At 46.9% G+C, this 24,000-nt stretch overlaps 3 protein-coding genes across 3 annotated transcripts in view; 2 read left to right on the top strand and 1 right to left on the bottom strand.

Annotated features, from left to right (window-relative positions):
* LOC135810906 (ectopic P granules protein 5 homolog) overlaps positions 1-16,320 on the bottom strand; it is a 52,641-nt gene extending 36,321 nt beyond the window's left edge. Inside the window, exons 1-18 of the mRNA XM_065324304.1 lie at positions 16,039-16,320; positions 14,536-15,555; positions 13,981-14,072; positions 13,289-13,381; positions 12,365-12,436; positions 11,693-11,815; positions 10,672-10,792; positions 9,740-9,873; positions 8,447-8,606; positions 7,997-8,081; positions 7,524-7,588; positions 6,292-6,341; positions 5,564-5,675; positions 4,931-5,096; positions 3,549-3,743; positions 2,817-3,022; positions 2,133-2,281; positions 813-953 (exon numbers count right to left, since the gene is read on the bottom strand). Of these exons, the coding sequence (XP_065180376.1) occupies positions 813-953; positions 2,133-2,281; positions 2,817-3,022; positions 3,549-3,743; positions 4,931-5,096; positions 5,564-5,675; positions 6,292-6,341; positions 7,524-7,588; positions 7,997-8,081; positions 8,447-8,606; positions 9,740-9,873; positions 10,672-10,792; positions 11,693-11,815; positions 12,365-12,436; positions 13,289-13,381; positions 13,981-14,072; positions 14,536-15,555; positions 16,039-16,096 (3,042 nt within the window). The 5' untranslated portion in view covers positions 16,097-16,320. The remainder of the gene's footprint in view (positions 1-812; positions 954-2,132; positions 2,282-2,816; positions 3,023-3,548; positions 3,744-4,930; positions 5,097-5,563; positions 5,676-6,291; positions 6,342-7,523; positions 7,589-7,996; positions 8,082-8,446; positions 8,607-9,739; positions 9,874-10,671; positions 10,793-11,692; positions 11,816-12,364; positions 12,437-13,288; positions 13,382-13,980; positions 14,073-14,535; positions 15,556-16,038) is intronic.
* A 292-nt stretch (positions 16,321-16,612) lies between these two features.
* LOC135810892 (uncharacterized) lies at positions 16,613-18,337 on the top strand. Its single transcript, XM_065324299.1, has 2 exons — positions 16,613-16,779; positions 17,495-18,337. Exons 1-2 carry the CDS (start codon positions 16,739-16,741, stop codon positions 17,910-17,912), a joined length of 459 nt encoding a protein of 152 aa, XP_065180371.1. The 5' UTR covers positions 16,613-16,738; the 3' UTR covers positions 17,913-18,337.
* Positions 18,338-18,845: 508 nt separating this feature from the next.
* Positions 18,846-24,000, top strand: part of LOC135810880 (hydroxymethylglutaryl-CoA lyase, mitochondrial-like) — a 12,897-nt gene continuing 7,742 nt past the window's right edge. The window contains exons 1-2 of the mRNA XM_065324293.1: positions 18,846-19,043; positions 22,223-22,393. Coding sequence (XP_065180365.1) covers positions 18,993-19,043; positions 22,223-22,393 — 222 coding nt within the window. The 5' untranslated portion in view covers positions 18,846-18,992. The remainder of the gene's footprint in view (positions 19,044-22,222; positions 22,394-24,000) is intronic.

Raw genomic sequence — 24,000 nt, 5'->3', positions numbered from 1 at the left:
AGTCAGCGGAACCGCTTATGGGAACTAAGTATACACAGTGAATCGGTGGATACCATGGTTTCTCTTGAGCTAGTCCATTGCTGTGCATGCCGCCACTTTGCCAAAGTACTGTCGTGGATACGGAAATCCGGTCGCACGTCTAGCGGCCCCAGGACGCTGGCCATGCGGCCGTGGGTAAGCAGTACACACAAAGTCATGCTGCAGCGCGCTGGCTGCATCGGATCAAGTGCTGTTCTGTACGCGCTGAGGGCGCCGACCCCGGTCAAGCGACTGGATTTCCATGTCCACGACAGTACCGCAACTGATGATGCAATAGCAAAACCTCTATATGGAGAACCGGTCCTAGGTCTATGAATCAGCCTGGTATCTTTTCTAACCACTCGCAGACTTCAGTGCAGCCACGTATTATACATTAGGGTACGTCAACTCAAACGTGTTCAAAATACAGTCTCTTTGCTGCATACGCCACTGGAAAAAAATAAAAAAAATAAATAAAAATTGTACTCGAATGGTGAGCCAATTTAATTACGATAAAAAAGAGCACTCGCTGACTGTATATGATCTGGTTATGTTGGTGGACAGTTAGTTATAACTCGCAACATTTTGTCCTTCTCCTTTTTTTTACCATAATTAAAATCCTCAAACCAGGTAATAAAAAACTGTATTCATCAAATTTTCGGGCATGTCCAATCGTCAGGGTGAAAAGTGAAAACAGTCAACTGATTATTTTGAAAGTTTCAGTTGAGGTACATGTACCCTAATGTGTAATCACTAATCAGGGTACCCTCTATGGTCGACAGTGCTGTTCTTACCGAGGATACAGCCTCGATACTCTGCTGAACACGCTGCAGCAGGATGGAGATGACGAACGGGTGGACGGCGCTGATCGAGTTGAACAGGTCACGTCCCGCACGGCTCAGGAAGTCGACAAGCTGCGGAGTGAGATAGCCAAGCTGCCAAGGGAAACACATACAGCATACACATGTACTTCAGTATTTATTTATTTATTTATTACAGCATCTCATAGCACAGTGAGAACACCGGCCAATGCAAAGAGAGAGGGTGTTAGCCAACCACGGCAAGGAAGGGAGAAGGGGAGGAGAAGAAAAAGGAACCGGCATGGATAGGCAGTGATTGCAACAAAATGAGAGTATCAATATCACGTCAACAAGAAATCATCTGGCCGCATCAGCAACAATAGGTAATGGCCCTGAGGTTTAAAAAATTTTTTTTACAATGATCACAGCTCACAGGCAAAGATAAAAAATTGCATAGTGGGAGCATAGTGATGGTGAGGCGTTTTGCCCTCAGTCGACCTGAGGCCTCGGCGTCATGGGGACATAAATGCACCAAAAAAAGAAGAAGAAAAAAGGTACCTAGAAGCAAGAGATAACAACTCATTTACACAAGGCAATGGTACAAGCGTATTATGGGTTAAATCAATGTATACAGTACGTGATTTCCACTGCTCAGTCACATGGTGCTCAATAACCAAACTTGCACTGCTCACACAGCGCTCAAAACCCAAACTTGCACTGCTCACACAGCGCTCAATACCCAAACTTGCACTGCTCACACAGCGCTCAATACCCAAACTTGCACTGCTCACACAGCGCTCAAAACCCAAACTTGCACTGCTCACACAGCGCTCAATACCCAAACTTGCACTGCTCACACAGCGCTCAATACCCAAACTTGCACTGCTCACACAGCGTTCAATACCCAAACTTGCACTGCTCACACAGCGCTCAATACCCAAACTTGCACTGCTCACACAGCGCTCAATACCCAAACTTGCACTGCTCACACAGTGCTGAAAAGTTAATACCCGTACTTCCACTGCTCGCACGGTGCTTAAAAAAAATATCCGGACCTGTATTGTACTGCACATACACAGTGCTCAATACCCAAACTTTCACTGCTCACACAGCGCTCAATACCCAAACTTGCACTGCTCACACAGCGCTCAATACCCAAACTTTCACTGCTCACACAGCATATACCCCGACGTCCACTGCTCATACACACAGTGAATACCCGGAGGCTTTATTTACGTGAGTGTGTACACACAAAATCAATGCCTAAGGTACAACATCTCCAATGCATCCACTGCTGACAATCGATACTCGTACCTCGAAGATATCCAGGACGACAGCTTCGACAAAGCGCACATCGCTCTGGCAGCCGCGTGCCATGTTGGCAAACGTGGTGAGGAGGAAGATGGCTTCTCCAGGATTCACCACCGCTAGCCCATCGACAAACTGCTGGCGATGGCCAGGTTCTGCAGAGAAACCCCAAGATGACAAGTATACCACATTTCCCCGGCCCGAATGCAAGTCGAACCTTTTACACAAAACTGACTTCAAGAGCAAAGAAGGCAATCGAGTGCGACTCCCTACTTATGTGAATGTATTGATACAATTTGGTTCAGACCTGAACATGGGTTGCAACTTATAATCAAGTGCGGCCTACATTCGGGGAAATACGGTACATAAGTTGATGATAACAGTTTCCCTGGCGCGCACTGCACGCCTATCTGCTGAGACGCCAGTCAAAATGCAATGTATCCTATTCAAATACACCAGACTACTCAATCTCAAAAGGTACAATTTTATCAGCCTAGCATGGAAACTTGTGGCACAGCATAGGAAATTGACTTAAAGAAGACCACGCGATCTACTTCAAAGTACTTCACAACGGATTGGATTGAGTATAGCAGCAGCAGAAGCGACAGCAGCAGCAGCAAAAGCAGCAGTAAAACAAACTCAAACAGAACAGCGACACAAGAAGGAAAAGAGCAAGCAAGAGAGACTTACCAAACAGAAAGCTACGCCAGTTGTCACCATTGATCCCAACATTGTGCGCCGCCTGGCTGAAATCCCCCGCAGCAGCATCGTGTCCCGTGGTGGCTTGATGGGGCCACAGCAGTGGGGAGCTGTGTAGTAACCAGAAGATATGCCAGAGCATACCTGGCGATAGGCATGCGTACGGCATTCCGGAGATCACCTGCCACCTGTTCATCCTGCACAGGGCAAGCCAATCATGCCAGAACACACAATCAGAGTAAGAACCATGCCTTACTTGTTTTCTTTTTTTCTTTTTACAAAGAACATTCTTTGCTTGATGGACAATTAGAAGCGTCTAAAGGTCGATTCATACTTCCAGGCGCGTACGGGAAAGCCATTGCGCGATCGTCAGCGCCCAAAAACCAACAAGGTATACACACTACTGCAGCTAGTCCTATTTCCAATGCCCGGAAACCAACAAGGCACACATTACAAAATGTTTCCTCGGAGACAAAAACAAAGCTATAACACTTAGCAGTAGGACAAACTGCATGCTCTTCAACAGCATTCTTGCTCTCGTTTGCTCTTGCCTGTACATCACCTGAAGAGAAGGCACGAAAGTTTACTTGTGAAAACCGTTTCAGAATGTTGTTGAAGAGCCCGAAGTTTGTCCTCCTACTACTAAGTGTTATGCACAGTACAGCTGGTCCTATTTCCAATGCCCAGAAGCCAACAATACACACATCCGTACGCTAGCCTTACTTCTGCGTTGCCAGGATGCAGAGCAGCGCGCGGCAGAAGAACTCGTCGAACTCGAGCTGCAGCTGCTGCAGCGTGTGCCGGGGCATGCAGTACGCACGCTCCTGGCTGGGCATATCCGTCCAGCCCTGCTTGCAGACGTCACGGCGATAGTCCACGTACGCCATCCAGTGGTCCGCAACAAACTGCACCATAAGCCTGAACACACACACACACACACACACACACACACACACACACACACATACACACATACATACACACATACACACACACATACACACACACACACACACACACACACACACACACACACACACACACACACACACACGAGGCAGGCACGGGCGCACACAGTGCTGCTCAATGAAATCCAGGCGCGTCACTCAAGCGTGCACCTTTCACCATTTCGCAGTTCAGCGTCCGCAGGCCGAGGGGTGCGCAACGCCCGGCGTGTACTTGAGTGACGTGACTGGATTTCATTGAGGAGGACTGACATCCTGTTATTGTTCAACGCACCAGAGCCGGCTGCTCAAAGCTGCAACCGTATCGTAATCATTTCATTGAAAAGAGCAAGGGGGTTCCCATCGTTAGTACTGGCCGTGGTCCCCGGAGAGCATATTCTCGGGGCAGATTCTCTGAAAAGAGCAAGGGGGTTCCCATCGTTAGTACTGGCCGTGGTCCCCGGAGAGCATATTCTCGGTGCAGATTCTCTTCTTAATACTGTAAGTCTAAAACATTTCGGCCCATTCAAATTTCGGCCTCCCAGGGCTAAAACACATTTCGGCCGCATTAAATTTTCGGCCTGTGTTGCTGCCGCCTGTACAGTCAACTTGGCTAATAACGACTGCTGCGGATATAACAACAATTCGCGAATAACGACAGCATTTCCATGCCCAGAGCGAAGTCCCTTCCAACTGTAATACATATAATGAGACTTCGGGTATAACGACACTTCGCGAATAAGGACACTTTATTGATGCCCCCGCTGAATGTCGTTATAAGCGCGAAGTTGACTGTATACACTGTCACACTGAACCTTGCAAAACAAAATTTCGGCCGCAACAAAATTTCGGCCCAAAATAGCCGAAAATAAATATGCGCCGAATATTGGTAGACTTACAGTACCCGACAACCAACTAGCCCTGTGCCTGTATGGAATTCACTCCCCAACTCCAAAAACGGTCTCTGGTCTCTGAGATGTAGTCACCCTGATGATGATGGGCCAGGCCCGAACATTTGGTGGAATACATTCTGATGGCAGTAAAGAAACCGCTATTGAAGTTGAGGAGTGAAGTTTACACATGTGTATGTAGCTGCATTGGAGGTTGCGGACAATACGAAAAGCCCTGTACCTACTACAAATATTGTACAAAGAAATTCACCTCATGGTGCGGCCGACACGCTTGTTGAACTGTCGGTATCTGGCCTGTGTCAGCGTGTCGAATGCGCCGGCCAGCAAGCGCAGCAGTCGCGTGGTGAACGCCAACAGTGTCAGCATGTCATGACTGCACGTGTCGCAGATCTGATAGTCGATCGATTCACCAGCAGCTGTGGGACAGCAGAACAAAAAAGAAGAAGACAAAATGCCAAATTTGAAATTTGAGCACCCAACATGCAACAATAAAACCAGTGATAAATCAGATGAAGACTTTTGACAATTCTTTACAGAACTGGTATCATAATAATACCAGCAAGAGGAAGCGGGCAGTAAAGGCAGTGACAAATGGTTGCACCGGAGCTAGTGTGTGAGTTGTATCAATTACACACACAGCTCAAATCACCAGAACTGACAGGTCCATTGAACCCACGAAGTTTTTCGTTTCCAAAGGAAGTATACACTTCCATACTACAGTGCTGCTCAATGAAATCCAGTCGGGTCACTCAAGTTTGCGCCTTGCACCATTTCACAGCCCAGTGTTTGCAGGTCTAGGGCCGCGCAACGCCCGGCGCGTACTTGAGTTTTGCGACTGGATTTCATTGAGCACTGCACTGTAGTACGCACATGTACTACCCACCTGGATTGATCTTCAAGATGTACTTGAACATGTCCATGAACGGCAGCTGCTCAAACAGCGAGGTGTAGTCCGCCTCGCTCAGCAATAACCGGTGCTGCGTTGGGCTCTCATCCTAGCAGCAAAGCACACATGGGGTAGAAGATCATAGAACACTTTCATCATATTGTGAGAGCCGTGGGCCAATAGCCCCGGTGAGAAGGCAGTCTTGCCTGTTCATATGGTGAATTAAAATAAAGAAACAACAACAACAACAACAACAACAACAACAACAACAACAACAACAACAACAACAACAACAACAACAACAACAACAACAACAACAACAACAACAACAACAACGACAACAACAACAACAACAACAATAACACCAAAAACAACAAAAACAACAACAACAACAACAACAACAACAACAACAACAACAACAACAACAACAACAACAACAACAACAACAACAACAACAACAACAACAACAACAACAACAACAACAACAACAACAACACAACAAGCACAGGTTTGATGTTAGGTAATGGCATCTGTGGATGAAACAGAAAAAGGCAACGGCTTTCTTGACGTCGAATGAAGACACGTATAGGGAAGCACACACACGCACGGACGTGCACAGAGGTTGAAATCACAGAGCCGGCATGATTGCTACAAATAATTGCGAAAGGAGGCAATACGGAGGCAAGAGGTTAAGCTGGCACCAGGCAAGAAAACTGACAACGCACCTCGACATCTTCTCCATCCTCATCAATCAGTGTCCAGCTCTGCAGGTGACCTGAGCCAACACATGAGATGATATGCAAAGACCATGATACAATACACAGGAATGCTACAGGAAAGCTGTCAACACAATCATAGCAAGCATAGCTTAGTGAGAAGAACTGATGTTGCCAAGTTTGCTAAATGGAGATCTCCAAATGCCACTATAAATACATGAACACGCAGTCATGCGCCCAATTGGACATCACACAGGCACTGCATTTGCCAATTGTGGAATAATCAGGCATGGTGGTGGCCTGGTACGAGTGAAACTTCTCTAAGCTGGTTGTGTTTCCAAACAGGTATCGCCAGTAGAAACGCGGATATGCAAGCTTCACTTTTTACACGGGCAGTGAATGAAGTCGCAAATTTTATTTTATTTTTTATTTTATTCCAAGCAATACATGGCTGGGGTAGCGAATGACCACTTTGCGTGGCGATTGCAGGGTTTTTATAGCCAACCACGACTAAGCAACAAACTAAACTACTGAACACTCAATCTGCGGACAGAACTGTTTCGTCCTTTGTGGACTCATCAGCGCAGCAATGAGAAAATGAGGCCGAACCTGATAGCAAATGAAAAAATAGATTTTCCAACTACTGAACAGATAGCAACAAAGCACATGCACAGTGCTACCCAATGAAATCCGATCGAGTGAGTCTAGTGTGAGCCGGGCATTGTGCAGTCCTAGACCTGCGAACACTGGGGCTGCACACTGACACTGGGGCTGCACACTGACACTGGGGCTGCACACTGACACTGGGGCTGCACACTGACACTGGGGCTGCACACTGACACTGGGGCTGCACACTAACACTGGGGCTGCACACTGACACTGGGGCTGCACACTGACACTGGGGCCGTTCACTGCCCCTGGATGCAAAGTTGACTCGCCTGACTGGATTCCATTGAGCAGCACTATAGTTTTGTTTGTTACTTTGCACACCACACTATGGATGTGGCAAATGGGATTTCGGCCTTCGGCCTCTGGTTGGTAGATCTGATCTATCCTCCCCCACCGTTTAGGAACCGCATCGGACGCCTGATCATGGGGTAGCGTCCCGCGGAAGCGGAAAGGCATGCAATTTTCTGGCACCACACTTGATCAAAGAATTATTTTTGTTCAGTGAGACAATGAGAGTGATCAGCCAATGGTTCGCCCATCAACTTCTTTTAAAGTACAAACGCATAGCTTACTCATTGCAGTAGGAGATCCTGGTGTGTCGGGCACGCAGAACGCCGAGAGGAAATCGTTGCGCTGCCTGCACGGGAAGCAGAAATACAGCGACGAACGTTGAGAAAAAACGGATAAGGAAACACAAGCCATCACATGCAGAACGTACACACACTCTCTCTCTCTCTCTCGCACTATAGCTCCTCAAAGATGGCATCCAAAGTGTGCACTATGTGTTGGTAAGTAGAGCTGTAGCAACAGCTGCAGAATAGTGCTCAATACGCTGAGAATGCCACACATCATGGAAAAATAACAACCGCTTGGATTTAGTTGCAACTCAGAGCTTCATGCTGCTCAGCTAGCTATGGTGCCTGGCGATCGACAAAGACGGCATAAAACCCGGAGTAGCAGAAGAAATGCGTACTAGTAATTGTTGAGCACCCTACTGGACTGGACTGTGTCTTGCATAGTGCATGTAGTCTGCATGAGGACTTACTCAATTGGCTTGAGCAGGGTGGCAACCACGGTCACAAAAAGATCCATAAGTGGCTGAGAATACTGAGAGTAGGATACAGTCACACCTTTGGAACAACAGCAGCAGAACACACACACACACACACACACACACACACACACACCAAAATTCTTCCCTGCAGCACTTGTATGCCTGCAGTCATTCGATTCCTAGAGCAATACGCTGTGATCACTTGGAGATAGCAATACCTACGGTGAAATGAGAAAGACATAGCTTCATAAACCATACATACTGCAGAGAATGAAATTTTAATATTTTTGAGACCCGGCTTGTATACAGACAAATAGACAGACAGACAGACAGACAGACACATACACCCACACATGTACACATGCATACACACTCACCGGCCCAACATATACCATAAATACACACGCACACGCACATACGCATGCATACACAGGCACATACCAGTTGGGTGAGGTATGGACGCCTGCTGATGAACGAAATGCGGCGGTATGACCTGTAGGTAGGACGTTGCCCAGCGCGCTATGCCGGCTGGACACCGCATCACATGATTCAAGATGAACAGATGATCCGACAGAGTGGCGACGCGTAGTAAGAGAGCCACCTGGAGAGAGCGAAACACACGACAGCGAGAACGGACATCAAACGCAGTCAGCACTGACTACCGTAGTGTGTCTCAAACACAAACACTTCATGTCAGTACGGTACAAGGAGTGGACATACAGTAAAACCTGTAACCGAAGACCAGCGCGACTAGCGACCGGCCTGGTGCTACAGTAAAACCTGTAACTGAAGACCAGCGCGACTAGCGACCAGCCTGGTGCTACAGACCGCTTCGCCAGGCACGGACGGTCTCACATCCACATTATGGTTGTGCGGTGCAGACCTCTAACTAAGGACCACCTGCCACTAAGGACCGCTTTCTCTGGCCCCAAGGGCGACCAGCCTGGTGCTACAGACCGCTTCGCCAGGCACGGACGGTCTCACATCCACATTATGGTTGTGCGGTGCAGACCTCTAACTAAGGACCACCTGCCACTAAAGACCGCTTTCTCTGGCCCCAAGGGGTGGTCGTTAGTCACAGGTTTTACTGTATCTACCCCGGACAATGCCACCCACGGCCAGTGTCACTGTCAAGGGCAATATACTGTAAAAGCAGAAATTTTCGGTGGTGTCTTATTTTCGGTAACTAACTTCGGTGCCGACAATTTTTACCGAAAATAAAACGCACCGAAAATTTCGGTACAACCAATTCTGTATACATGTAGTACAAGTACACTTCCCTGGAGAACGGGTTTTACCGAAAATTTCCCTCTACCGAACCGCCGATTTTGGAGAATACCGAAAATATTACACCACCGAAAATTTCTGCTTTTACAGTATACAGTATTTCCCCGAATAAAATTCGCAACTTTTTACACTAAAATTCAAGGATAACAAAAGGGGTGCGACTTGCAATCGAGCATGACTTACTACTGAACTGAAGTGACCATATCAAAAATTAATAGTACTGTAGCTCAAAACCTGAAAATGGGGGTGCGACCTATAATCGGGCAAATACGGTCGACACAAAAAATTAATAATAATTATCATCGTGGGATATTTGCCAAGTACATGTTTCTCAACGCAGTTGTATAGCCGGTTGTATAGCCGGTTGTATAGCCGGTTGTAACGTGGACGTGCGAAATTTACTTTACATGTTGCTACCTGGATATGCACTGCACATTGTTCACTAACCATTCGCTCGGTCCACTCCCGGAGGTGCTTCACAAAGATCTCGTCACTGATGGGCCGACGCTCAAAGCCAAACAGGACGCTGACGCAGTTGCGAAGCTCAACAATGTCTTCAGATTGCGACATGACCGCCCAGGCTACACATGCGCATAAAACAACGTCATTGGGCACATGCGCGCGCGCGTGCACACATACACACACATGCACACACACACACACACACACACACACACACACACACACACACACAACACACACACACACACACACGCACGCACGCATGTACATCACATGAAAGGCACAAAACGAACGGAATCAGCAAGGATGTAAAGACGAAGATTAGAAGTCTACCATCGCGTTCAGTCCTTGACATAACTGCGAAGTACCACACCTAGCCAAACCATCTGGCACAAAAAACCCAGTGTATGAAACACACAGTCCAATCTAGCTACTAATATGCTACCAGTTCAACACCAGCTGTGTGAAGTCCACAAACGTCTTAGGTATCCAAAGAGGGTGATCCATAACATTACACAATATAAGCACAGAGTTTTGAAAGCGCACGGTGGGTGTACAAGAAAAAAATTCTTTTTTTTACCCAATACTCGTCGACGGCTGTGAACATGAACCCAAACCGAGTGCAAGCTTACTCAGAAAACGTAGGGGCAGGCATGTGTACACGTGTACATGTGTCAGAGGCGTCAGAAGGTATGTTGGTATGGTACGGCCAGCCATCTCAAGTACAATTTACTTGTGGGGGAGAAGTGGCCGAGTAGAAAAATATCGAAAATTAGAGCCCAAATCAGCGCTCTTGATTGATTTACGGGGTGCCTGGGGCAAAGAGTGGTACGGTCAATACCGTACCGTAGTGACCGTGCCGTGTCCAACACCCCTGTGTGTGAATGTGAGACGGAGAAAAGCAGACCAGCACTGACCTGTGATGGGGCCATCTTGGCGGACACTGCGGAACATCGGAGAGGAATCCACCAGGCGGTAGAGGTACTGCTCGACATGCAGCCAGGACAGCTGCGCTTCATACGCTTCCATCGATCGTTTCTGCAACCGATAGCACAGCACACTGATTTCAGGTGTGCGGTAGCAACACTCACACCATCGGGCCAAGCATACCGGTGTGTACATAGCACAGGCAATCCACACAAACACATTCACACAATGTGTACATCGCTTGGACAGCTCACCCCCTGTGCAATGTAGACTTGGAAATTACGGTCACACTCCACACACCACCACACCGGGCAACCTTGTTCCTGCCGTGTGTGAAAATCCTAATGATGCAACAGGGGCGTCGGAAGGTAATTTAGCGTGGTACGGTCAGCCATCTGAAGAACAATTTACTCGTGGCGGAGGGGTGGCTGAGCTGAAAATTTTGGAAAATTAGAGCCCAAATCAGTGCATTTTTATTGATTCACGGGGTACTTGGGTCAAATAGTGGTACGGTCAATACCGTAGTGACCGTACCGTGTGCGACGCCCCTGTGCAAGTACATGACGTGTATCCTGAAGACAGGAAAACCTTCGACTAGAGGCAATCTGCCTTATGAGACCCTGACCCTGTTGCTACTTGTACATACATTTGAACCTATGTTGAAAAACCACCTGTGTTATGCGACCAGTCATCTCAGCAACCAAACCATGTTGCTACATGCATTAGAACCTGTGATGAGAGACCACCTGTGTTATGCGACCAGTCATCTCAGCAACCAAACCATGTTGCTACATGCATTAGCACCTGTGATGAGAGACCACCTGTGTTATGCGACCAGTCATCTCAGCAACCAAACCATGTTGCTACATGCATTAGAACCTGTGATGAGAGACCACCTGGCTATAAAGACCGGCTCTCTGTGCAGCAAGGTATGGCCACTAAGAGACTAACACAGGTGTTACCACCGCGTAGCCAGTCACAGCCGGCAGCAAAATCGAGAGCAGAACCAACCTCGTGCGACGCTTCGCGCAGCGTCTTCATCGTGCGGTTGAGCTCAAAGGCGACGTCGTGGTTGAAGTGCGACGACTTGAAGTGGTGCGTGTACTCGACGTTGCGCCCATCCCTACACCGAGACTGCAATACACAGAGGAAAAAAACATGTATAGTGAACTCACGTTAATTTTAATAAGAAGCCATGTTCTGGACTTTGGGGCTTTGATTTACTTGTGCAGGGATTTCATTGCATGATAAGAGCGTAGACAGTGAAAACCCCAGGTCTGCGTTGAGATGTCCAATAGAATGACAGAAAGCATGCCACACAAAATACATGTAGGGGAAACATTGTCTCTCACGGACAGAAGCCTTCACTGTAACAAACATGCACGTTGAACAGCAGTGACAAAGTGTCCAATGGGCTGCACTGCATCAGTGAGCATGATATCGATCATAGTGGTGGTACAAAACAAGCAAAGGTTACGATTCGTGTGAGACTCAGTCAGACTGAATTCTCGGCATCTGTAGACATACTACCACCTTCAAGGATGATCAAGGCGCAGATGCAGCTCCTACAGCGGTGGGAGGCGAGTAGATCAGACCGTAGCATGGTAACAAACTACAAGACGTGTGGCTGCAAATTTTCAAAGCCACAATCTATCTGCCACAACAAGAACACTAGATGCTTACTCCTTGCGTGGCGGACGAATCCTCCATCACCCACACTTCCGAACGTTGCCGATAGTAATCACGCTTCAGACACTGCACGCCGATGAACAACAAAACAAAGAAAGTACAGAAGCTGTAGATATTATCTAAGAAGAGGCAATAACGGTCAAGCAGGAGCAACATCAAGCCGAGTGACTACAGTACTTTGAAATGTTTGATGGCAGTACCGTCGAGTACCGTTGGTGCCTCCCCCCATGCCATGTCGCTTCCCAGTTGGGTTTTCGGCAGGGGGCTGGAATTAGATCAAGGCTGTCAAGTGCAGTACAATGTACAACACAACATGGAAGTTCAGACTCGATGTGCTGGAGTGTGCACATTTTCATCCTGCACTGGCGCGTATTGTGTACAGCAGTGCATGCGTCGGCTCAACACCGTACTTCATTGTACACGCCGAAGTCGTTTCACGGGCAGAAAATCAACAGGGGACGGCAATTAGAGAGGGGGGCGGATCAACGGTACTTCACGGTATATGTAATCATGCAAGACAAACGCAGCTAGCCCACAGGCAAAGGTACAGGCCCATTTGATGTCTGCCATGCAACAGCTGAGGTCTTCCATAGCAAGTGAGTGTACAACGGATTCATCAACACATGCAAAGTACATGTACAGTTGAGCTTGGTGAAATCCGACCCAAAGTGCCAAGCTGGCGCCCTGGACCAGTTCTGAATACTAGCACGTCACCATGTTTGTGCATGTGTACGCCCAGCAGCATTCATACCACTTCCAGGGCACACAAGCTGAGGGCGCCAAATACGCACTTCGGGTTGGATTTCACGGAGCGCAACTGTACATCTCTGTAGATAGTGTAAAAGAATAGGGGGTGCGACTGCATCCCTATTCAAGTTAATTTGGCTAGCCAGGCGTAGAGCAACTCAAACACATTACCTGGGTTTCATTGTCGATGTTAGCCAGGGCTAGGCGATGGCGCAGGTAATTACCGACCAACTCGGCGAGGGGATGCCGTTCCTGGTGACAAGACTGCGTAGGTGACAGCGGTGGCCGCAGCAGAGATAACAAGAATGACAGCGAAAACAAAAACGAGAGTCAATGCCGCATCAGAAATCCAGTGAGCAAAGTCATACTGCACCGACAGCTGCGCTTCTTAGCTAAGACAAACTTTGAAACTACAAATCGACTTCAAAAGGGCCAGTGTGAAAAAGGGCAGCTTCGCTTCCCCAGTTCAAACATGCCAGACTCTGACATCCTACCATCAGACACAAACAGTAGTACGAATGCCAACAACATGTTGAGAACATTGTACGTGTCTAAGATAAAACAAACAGGGGCGGATCCAGGAGGGGTACCAGGGGTTCCGCGGAACCCCCTAAATTCCGTAAATGTACCACTGGCAACCATATGCGTGTCCATGTACATGTATCAGCTATTTAGTTTTGACTATACTGGAACCCCCCTGTAGAGATCGCTGGATCCACTGCTGACAAAAGAACAGAGTACGTGCATGAAACATGGACAATGAATCCAAGTACACAAGAAGGCGATTCAAAAGACTGAATACAGGGCAGGGCACCTGCAAGGAACCGTGACCATGATAGAACATTCTCCCACAGTGAGCTTACGCCTAGGAACGTGCGTATGAAGTTCTCATTATGAGCGAGTAACGGATTCTGGTAGAGTTGTCCAAGTTCGTCTTCGGCCAATGGACGCATTACTGAGCACAACACGCGCACACAGAGTGAGTAAGAGGATGAGAAAGAAAGAGAGGGAGAGGATTACGGAGAAGGAGAGAGAGAGAGAGAGAGAGAGAGAGAGAGAGAGAGAGAGAGAGAGAGAGAGAGAGAGAGAGAGAGAGAGAGAGAGAGAGAGAGAGGCAGAGAGAAAGAGACAGAGAGGATGTGTGTTTATGGGTGTATGTGTGTGTGTGTGTGTGTGTGTGTGTGTGTGTGTGTGTGTGTGTGTGTGTGTGTGTGTGTGTGTGTGTGTGTGTGTGTGTGTGCATACGTGGGCGTATGTGTGTACGTGTGTGTGTGTGCGCGCTCGCGTGCGTGTGTGTATGTGTGTGTATGTGCGTGGTTACATCACTTTTTCAAATATCGGCATAGTAAAACCGGGTGAAATCGAACAACACAATGTGAAAATGAAAATGAGAAGCAGCAGCAGAAGAGTATACTTACACGTAACGTCACTCGTAGCTGGCTGTGAGTGAACCGGACTATGCATGTCCATAATTACGGTGGGTGCACAGCTGGCCGAAGCCGCTGCAGCTGCTGCAGCTTGCATCTCATACGATAACTGAGGCGAGAACAGCGCCGCTTCTGCAGCACTGGCAGCGGCAGCAGCAGGAGCTTCTTGCGTTCTTTCGGGCATAGCAGTCAACACCTCGACATTGTTGCTTGCTTCGCCAAGCGACACGACTGCGGGGCGGATAGCTGCTTCACGCTGAGACATGGTCTGTGTATCTACAGTGAGACCGGATAGGGCATCATCCAGTGTACATGCTGCCTGCGACACATCTTCAGCAGCAGCTGGCTCAGGAGCAGCAGCCTGTGCTTCCTCGGATGACGCCATTGCCAGACCAGCTCCATTGTCATGTGCTGATTCTGGAGTACTTGTAGTCTCGACTAAAAGTGGAGCGGATGAGCTGGGCTCCGCTTGCACGTCTGCGGTGGCAGGTGCATCGGCCAATGAAAGTACGTTTTCCGCTATCGCACTTCCCACATCTGCAGATGCTTCACCGGTGCGTACTTCTTCCTGTTGAGTATCCGCTTCCGTGACTTGCTCAAGCGCCATGGTCTCTGCTGGCAAAGTAGCCAGAACAGATTCAGCAGTAGATTCAGCAGCAGTTTCAGCCTTGGTAACACCTTGGACCTGCTCACAGGAGGTATCAGCGGCTACTTCAGGCTCACTGGCGGTGACGACATTATCATCCACAGCAGCACATGCAGCGAGAGAGGGAGCGCTATCCTCCACTGGTACATCAGCCGTAGCCTCCTCCACATCGGCAGTTGCCTCCCCCACATCGGCAGCAGCCTCTCTCACATCGGCAGTAGTCTCCCTCACATCAGTACTAGCCTCCCTCACATCGGCAGTTGCAGCAGACGCGGTCGCAAATCCTTCCGCTGCAGCCGACGCCGAAGTGCTGGCAGCGGCTGCAGAACCAGGTGGCCTTCGCGCACTCCGGGAGCTCGCGCCTTCTGCAAAGCACATGTAAGAGCAATACATGATCTTGGCCTTCGGAACTGAATACCACGCAAACGCATTATAACACAACTCTGCTTTTCATCCTAACAACAGGAGTTAAATAAGAATGCTACACCATTCCAATAAATAACTTGCACACTCATCGCCAATTTCAAGCTGCCAACAACAGCAGAAAATAGTCTGAAGCATGTTCAAGTGCTTCAGATTACAATTACAATTTCAAACATTTAAATTCCAAAATCGTTCAGAGCACTCTGAGCTTTCATCTTGTCACGCATTACAGGTAAACACTAACGCAATTAGTTCATTGACATATTGATGGAAAGTAGGATTATTCAACAAGCCTGTACGAGCTGCAATGACTTCGAGAGAGATCTGTTTGCTCAGCTGAAGGCTATGGTGCGTCCTACACAACCAGCAGCAATGAGATAGGAGATAGGCTTGCTGAATGTCAAAGCGCACACCTGAAAATGTACCTGATTCTCTTTGCCTGTGTTTCTTCTTGGTTTTCTTTCTCGGACGCTCAGCTTCCATTCTGAACGACAATCAACCCTTTCAGGAAATATAACGTAAACCTGGAAACTCTACAGAATCATTGCTATTAAATTTTGGTTGATAGTGGGACGCAATAAAGCAGAGCGAACAGTACTGAAGGCTTCCAGGCGGATTTATCTCCATCGACTGGGGCTTCTCCTACATGTACTACAGAGCTATAAACAATTGATAATTCCTTCATCTAACAAAATTGTATCTCTCCAGTACTCTTTGCACTGTTGGGAATTTGAAGAGGGGATTAGTCATGAAGTAAAAGATTGATGTCATCCCGTACCCGCAAGATTGCGTCACAAACGGTTTTCAGTTGTTTACTGAAGTGTTTTGTTTTAGCTTGCGGGTTTTGCATCGATTTCACGGTTTTACATGCTCTTGTTTGTAAATAATTAATTGTTAGATTTCAGAGCAAAATCCATACAGATAATGCAAAATCTTCGGGAGTGCACGACCCGACCATCTCATGCATCGTTGCCGTTGGACAACAAAACATCACATACATGCCATTGCTTCGAAATCGAAAATTGTTTCACGAAGCTGTAATACTTCTACAAGGAGGTCATTGTCAGGTCCAGTCGTGAGGCAGGATTGATGTGTGGTGGTGAATAGTTGTAGCGTCTTGCTGCTATGGCTCCTTGGCTGCGGACACCCCCTACCGCCATCCTGTGGTACGTACTGTTCGGCTTGGGAAGAATAAGAGGTGGTGTGTTCGTACAGTGTACATTTCGTAATGTGTTATCTATCTTATAACTGATCCCTATAAGAATACACTATGGATATCGTAGGGTAATAGTCAGTGGTGATGGCGAAAAGTAAATAAACTGAATAGGAAGCTGGTTACGAGAATCGTCAACATGGTGCATGTCTGCATCTCGATAAATTTCAAAATTAAATAATATTATTATACCACAAGTAACGTTATTCGTACATGGCTTTCACCAGTGTAAAATCTGTGTATTGTGGGCATTCCTGAAGGTTTCACCGTACTTTCAAATAGTGCAGGCAGGGCTAGGGCTGGGTTTGCCTCGCCGGTTCAACACAATCTGCATGACTCTAAAATTGACGTAAAATGCTAAAACCAACGATTTTATCGGTGCAGGGTCGGGAAGGGAGTGAGGGTAACTCCTGCCCTGAACTTCCACAGCACTGCAACAGTGTATGTGTGTACATGTCCTAATCCTGGTCCTGATTTTGATTTTTTAGGGGGGGGGGGGGCTGATGGGGGTAGCATAACCCGCAACAAGATCTCAGATCCACCCTGCTACAGCTCATTCAGACGAAACGACAACGAACATTATGGTAGGGCCAGTTCATTTAAACTTTTAAAAGTATGCACTGCTGAGTCGTTCTGATTTATTGCTCTCTCTCCCTCTTGCGCTGCAGGATGACGCGCCTGGGAATTGTGTCGCCGCGCTGGACACGCCTGCGCTACATGCAGAAGCCTCTGCAGTGGGTGGTGGACCCGGACACGCTAACGCTGGAGGAGCGCATCGCCGTGGACAGCACCGACCTGTGGACGCTGACGCCGGGCTCGTTTGAGCCGCACAACATTGCGCTGAAGCGCGTCCACGTGCTGCGCACTCGCCGCCACCTGGAGAACGACCTGGTGATGGTGTGCACGTGGAAGGGAGTGTTCTCGCAAGTCGACGCCATTCAGGAGCACTATCGGGAAAAGCAGGAGTACAAGGTGGTTGGCAAGTACCTGCGCGAGTACAGCAGTGCCGTACCGGGCCGCATACTGCAGGTGGACGAGTCGGACGCCGACGTCGGTAAGCTGAACGATCCCGTTACCGCCGTGTGATAATTGCTGCCCGTTCTCTCGCTATTCGTTCGGGGAGTGCGGTGTGCTCCCTTGCGACATGTGCTTAGTCTGCTCGTGTATTGCGTGTTTGTGTGATATGCTGGTGGTGTAGATACGTGATATGCTCGTCTCTATTTAACCCTTCTTTCGTTCTGTGGTCACGTAGCATTGCCAAAAGCTTGTACATATATTATCTGCTTTCCGTTCATATTTTTTCCGTTATTCCTAATTTTAATGCTACTTTTAATGCTTACCTGCTGGTCTGGAATGCATGGTGCGATAATTTTGCTGGCCTCAAGTTTAGGAAATTTGGCAAAGTGCTTCATTTTAGTATTTGCGATATCGCAATCGTCTCCAGTCTCTCTCTCTTTTTTTACCAGCGCGTTCACAGGTTGTACATGTAATGCCAATTTATGGTATCCGTCTTTTCCCTTGCACTGAGTCTGCCGGCCAACCCGGTGACTTGCATGTGAAGTGGTGGTACCAAAGCTATCCACCACCTGTTGATTCTCGATGGAAGTGCTCGAGTAGTGTGGGGGTATTTTTTAGAACTAAGAAGTCTGAAACCATGCAAGACAAGAAAGAGTATGGCGCTCTTTTACCATGTTTACCAGGGATCTCTGCCATAGCTCTCAGCTCACTACTGCAAGCAAGAGTACATGCACTCTTGCCGCAAGTAATACATACCACTTACCAGTCCTTGATCCTGTTCATGACTACAAAAGTAACAATACACAAATACTGTACTTCCATTCAGATCAGCATATCGTCTGTGTATGCATATCCGATCACTCACGGATCGATCAGGGACCAAATCCATGGATCCATACATCATCAAGGTCGAGCTTTTTTCAACTCGCAAAAATAATTATTATTTTGCAGTGTCACGTGTGTGTACATGATATCGCATGGCACCGCACAATCAGCAAGCAACTCTTCAATGTCGATCGATTGGATTTTTCATTGCCTCGATCATGTTTGTGGAATAATAGTTTTAGCAATCGATGCCCTTTGAAAGAAATTAGTCCTAAGTATATTTCCAATTTCTCTCATCACGTACCTCAAACATCTAGATTCAGAATGCTATCTCGCGCGCTTGGACCATTCAGACCAGCTGGGGTCGCAGTAAGGGTGAGTTTAGCCCTTTTTGCTGTAATTTTTTTTGTCTGTTTTGTCACGTTTAATACCATTAGCTACCACACAAAGGTCGATGCAGTGCTTGTGTGAAGCTAATAAATGCGGCTCACCGTTTCACTGTAAAATCTGAGCTCCATATCTGGGAAACCGAATCTCAGGAAATAGAGAAACAGTAACAATGATGCCCTTTAGTCTTTTTTTGCCTGAAATTCCAAACATGATTTCAGCTGCATGACATGATTGTAGCACACGTGACATCCTTTCCCTCCGCTCCTCATACTACCAAGAGTACATAAACCAGAGTGTGCAACTGTGCATATCAGATCTGAAACAGCGCAGTTTGTGCACTACGTCACCCTGGTGAGGTCAGCCAAGCCGCGACTTGCGTACAGGACGGTACAGCTCAAATTTTTGCGTTTCACAGACCGGAAATCAGCCAAGTTTGCATGATTTTAGGCGTCCTGTTTTAGGATTTCGGTGTTTTTGTGTGACTGCGTATGCTGCGTACATCCGCTGACAAGTAAATTCACCAGGCCATCCGTATCAAAAAACCGAAATCAGGACAAACTCAGTGACCTGCACCACCGTGACTGGTTACGTAACTTTTCACCGTACCTGTGGCTTACCATGCCGTCAGAAATGACGTACTGCACGAATTACGCTCCCACAGGAACCATCCCGAGTTGCACACTCTGGTTTATGCACTCTTGATACTACACATAGGCAATGTCAGGAGACAGTCCATACAAGTCATGTTTGCTAATATCCATTAGATAATCGTTATTGTTTCTGTGATGGGTGTCTCCGTAATCGGTTGGCCTACTCAACCCTCAAAGCGTTGGATACGAACCTGCACTAGCCCGAGCTCATGTACATTTACTTGATCCGCAGTAAGTCAGTTCCTGTAGCGTGTTACACTCCATACGAAGTGCCCCGTGCCCATGCAGCTCTGCTGTCGCCATGGCTCTCGGTTGGAATCACTACCAGTAATTACCGTCGTGGCCAAAGAAATCCGATCCACGGGTCACGTTTCCTTTTCCATTACATCATTCACGGTCCGGGAAAAAATCATCCGGGGGCCGCATGAGCCTTGGCGCTGCTTGGCGCTGCTTTCCGGAAGTGGGTAGGATTTTTTGGCCACGGTGTATATAGTGTGCAGTATCGTCACAGTTGAGGACGGGCAGTTTTTTTTATTCTTAACCCCCAGAGTTTAACGATTTAGCTATATGTGCGCCTATGCTCTGTGTGTCTACACATTGAACACAGTAAGGCAGGTGGACTACATAGTACTGTAAAGGCAGAAAATTTTGTCGGTCAATAATTTCGTCCAACTCCAAAGAAAAGGAGTTTGTCCGGTTGAAAATTTCGTCCATGGATCATAAGAGTGTATAGAAAAGCTGGGCAAATCGACATTAGTCTTACATTTAATTTAGTCCAAAAGCTCCTTGGACGAAAAAGACGAAATTAAATTCCAGACGAATTTTTCTGCTTATACAGTACGTACTATTGTAGTGTGTGGCAAGCTACAAGCATACATGTAGCAGTAGTAAAGAATGGCCACCGCTGAACCAAGTGTGAATTGTTCGCCTATCGATTGCCTACAAGTGGCAACAAGACATGCCCGTATGCACGACTACTGGTCATCTGGGGATTGTTATAACGCTGGGCCGCACGAGTCAGTGCAATTCGCCCCACATTGCTGACTACTGGTCAGCTACTTCCTGCAGTGCAGTGTCTAGGTTGATGTTCTGCATGTACAATGTACATACAGTCCAACCTTGCTTCATCTGGACACAGTTGGGCAGAGGCCCTCAGAGGCTGCATGTCTGGATAAGGCAATCGGTGGGAATAATTTCCCACGTACATGTACGATGTGCATGTCTTCGTGCACACGTTCAGCATGCACTGCATTTGCGGTTTTTTTGCACGCAGCATCTCTGCAGTCCAGTTATCCAAACACGTCTGGGCAAGCTGTTTTGAAGGCGTGTTTTCAAAATCGAAGTCACCCTTTTAAAAATGTACAGTCGTTTAGTAGAGTCTTACTGTATAGCAGGAAATTTTCGGACGGAAATATTTTCGGACAAAGCCGAATTTCGACCTTTCGGACGGATTATATTTTCGTACAGTGCTGTATGCTAAATGCACGTGTTCGCATGCGGTACGCATGTATAGCGCACATACCTTCACAGGAACACATTTTAGTACGGAATTAATTTTAGTACAAAAGAGGCCGTGTACGAAATCGTACGAAAATAAATTCCGTCCGAAAATTTCCTGCTATACAGTATCTGGTCACGTTCATGTAGAAAGAACACAGAACAACAAAGGCAAACAATGCTAGTTTGTCCCTACCCTGAGTTTTATGCTTACGCAATCATCAGGCAACAATGTTGAAAGAAGAAGGGACACTCTTTCTACATTTTTAAAACATTGGTTCAGTATACGAGTTTAGGACTGTATATGTTCTTATATCGGACAATTCTTGGTGTATGTCAGACTCAAATCTCTGCTGAATAAGTACATGGCACAACGGTATTAAGACATTTCAATAAATCTCTAGTTTTTCAGTGAAACTCAGCCCAATGCTGTTTGAAGTGGCTGTTCTTTGTCACCGTGCTATCGGGAGAGTATGACGCTCCGACAGGAATCACACGCCACGAAAATGCCATAGTTAGTTAGTTTGTCATTTTTCTAGTTTTTCAGTTGAACTCTCAGTCCAATGCAGTTTGAAGTGGCTTTTCTTTGTCATCTTGCTGGAAGCCTGATTGAGAGGCCACCTGGTTTTCGGAGACCCCATGCTCTATGTAGGACTACCTACTGTCTCTATTTCTCTAGCACAGAGGAGAGAAGGAATAACATACGTGTAACGTTTCTTGAGTTAACGATGGGTTTTTCATCTTTAGAACGCTATACTTTGTGCTCCGTTAGAGTTTCAACTCTTACAGTACCCTTATTTCCTTTGTCAACATTTGTGTTCCGTAATTAATACACCGTAAATGGTGACCTTTGTTGTGTTTTTAAAGGATTGGGAGAACCCCAAACCCAAACCCCGACTGATCCTTTGAATTCGTTGTGTTTATCTGGCCTTTTTCCTCTCCTTTAAAAAGGAGAGGACCACGTAAAATGTATGTACTTGTCCAATGACTTGTTCTGTTGCTGTGGTATCCGTACAGACCCTCACCAATACTGAGTTGCCCAGAGGGCCAGCACGGACGGGGAGAGCCGTGATTCCTGAAGGCGGTGAGGACCCACCGAAGTACAGAATACAGGCGCGTCACCCCAACTGGCCAGAGAAAGTGAAGATTGTAGAGGTCGGGCCACGTGATGGGCTTCAAAACGAATCTGTAAGTGAGAACGCGTGTTTTTGTTCAGTTCCTTGAAGGGAGATCGTTGGTTCCCATGCTGATGATGATGAAAGTGCTGCGTGTACGAGTACAATAAAACTGCCCTAACCCAGACTCCCCATATCCAGGCACCTTTAGACACTAGAGTCACGAAAAATGGGCATTTCACCGAAAAATGGCTTATAATACAGTCTGTATCGGCTATAGCGTACCCTTTTGATTTCCTTGATTTTATCACTATAACCGATGCATCACTATATGCGATACGATCGATTTTTTTCTTTTTTCGATCGAACATGAAAGGCAAGGAAATACTTCCAGCTAGCATGGCGTTTTGACAAATGAGCATGCTGCATAGTTAACAGTGCCCGCATTTCCGTGAAAAAATTCTGTTACATGTATGTACATGTACATGTACATATGTACATGTATCACTATAAAAATAAGCAACGTGAAGAAAGTAAAAAAATAAGGCCTTTGATATTATTGCTACATGTATTTTTAAAGTTATCACTATAGCCGATAATAATATAGTGTGTTATGCATGTTTTGATTCTTTGTTGCCATCATAATATCCGATATATCATTACATCCGATAATATTGGTTATAGTGATATTTGTACTGGACAAAATACGTTTTGCTTTTGATATTTCGTACCAATATCACTGTAGCCGATATATTCTTATATCCGGTCACTCTATAGCCGATACAGACTGTATTGTACTTTTTCAATTTTGACAGCATGTTACAAGGCGAGGACGCGTAGTGCTCCTGACTACAACCATAACCCGGTTGACTGAGTCCCGGTCTCACCTTGTAACATGCTGTCAAAATTGAAAAACATGTTAAACTACCAAGCAAGGCTTCTGTGTATATACAGTATTGTACTTGTAAGAGGTATGAAGAATATGAATGCCGCAGACATCACCACGCAACATGACAACTTGTTTATTCATTTGATCTCTTCAGTTCCGTATTTCCGTAGGGACCCCGCCAGCCTCAAGGGCCATAGCATCAGATGCAGCCCCATCCAAGTGGTCGAACACAGAAACCTCATTCGCTGCACCCTTGTCAGCCTCGTGCCAGGCCACGAGCTCCCAGTTAACTGTGGGTAATACTGTAAGCCGTGAAATTATTGCCATGGTCTAATTTCTGCGAAATCCGCGACCGCGTGGAAATCGCGAAATTTAGACAGCGCGAAAAGGAGATCCATGAACGGTTTAGCAAGAATGCCACAGGTTTAGCAAGAATGCCATTCTGCAATCGCAAAATTAAAACCTCGCAAACCTGTCCGGATTCTGAAAACGCGAACTAAAAACGCCGCGAAAATTTCACGCTTTACAATAGCTGCTTGGTTGGGAACTCCTTCCTCTTCCAAGCAGGACTTGAACCCGATCGTAGTCCCGATAGTGGTCTTCTTTGTGATCGAGTCTGGATCTAGTTTGTTTAGACACTAAAATCAGAAGACTCAGCTTGTATTTGCACTGCTTTGCGGTATGCATTGATCTGTGTTGACAATTGCGAGCTGCCACAAAAGAACTCGACAGTTCATTAGATAACTACGTCACAATACCAGCCATGCATTGATATTGAGTGGCAGCATGTT

This window comes from Sycon ciliatum, chromosome 1 (assembly GCF_964019385.1).
Source record: "Sycon ciliatum chromosome 1, ocSycCili1.1, whole genome shotgun sequence".
NCBI lineage: Eukaryota > Metazoa > Porifera > Calcarea > Leucosolenida > Sycettidae > Sycon > Sycon ciliatum.
This window is presented reverse-complemented; position numbering and strand designations above follow the sequence as displayed.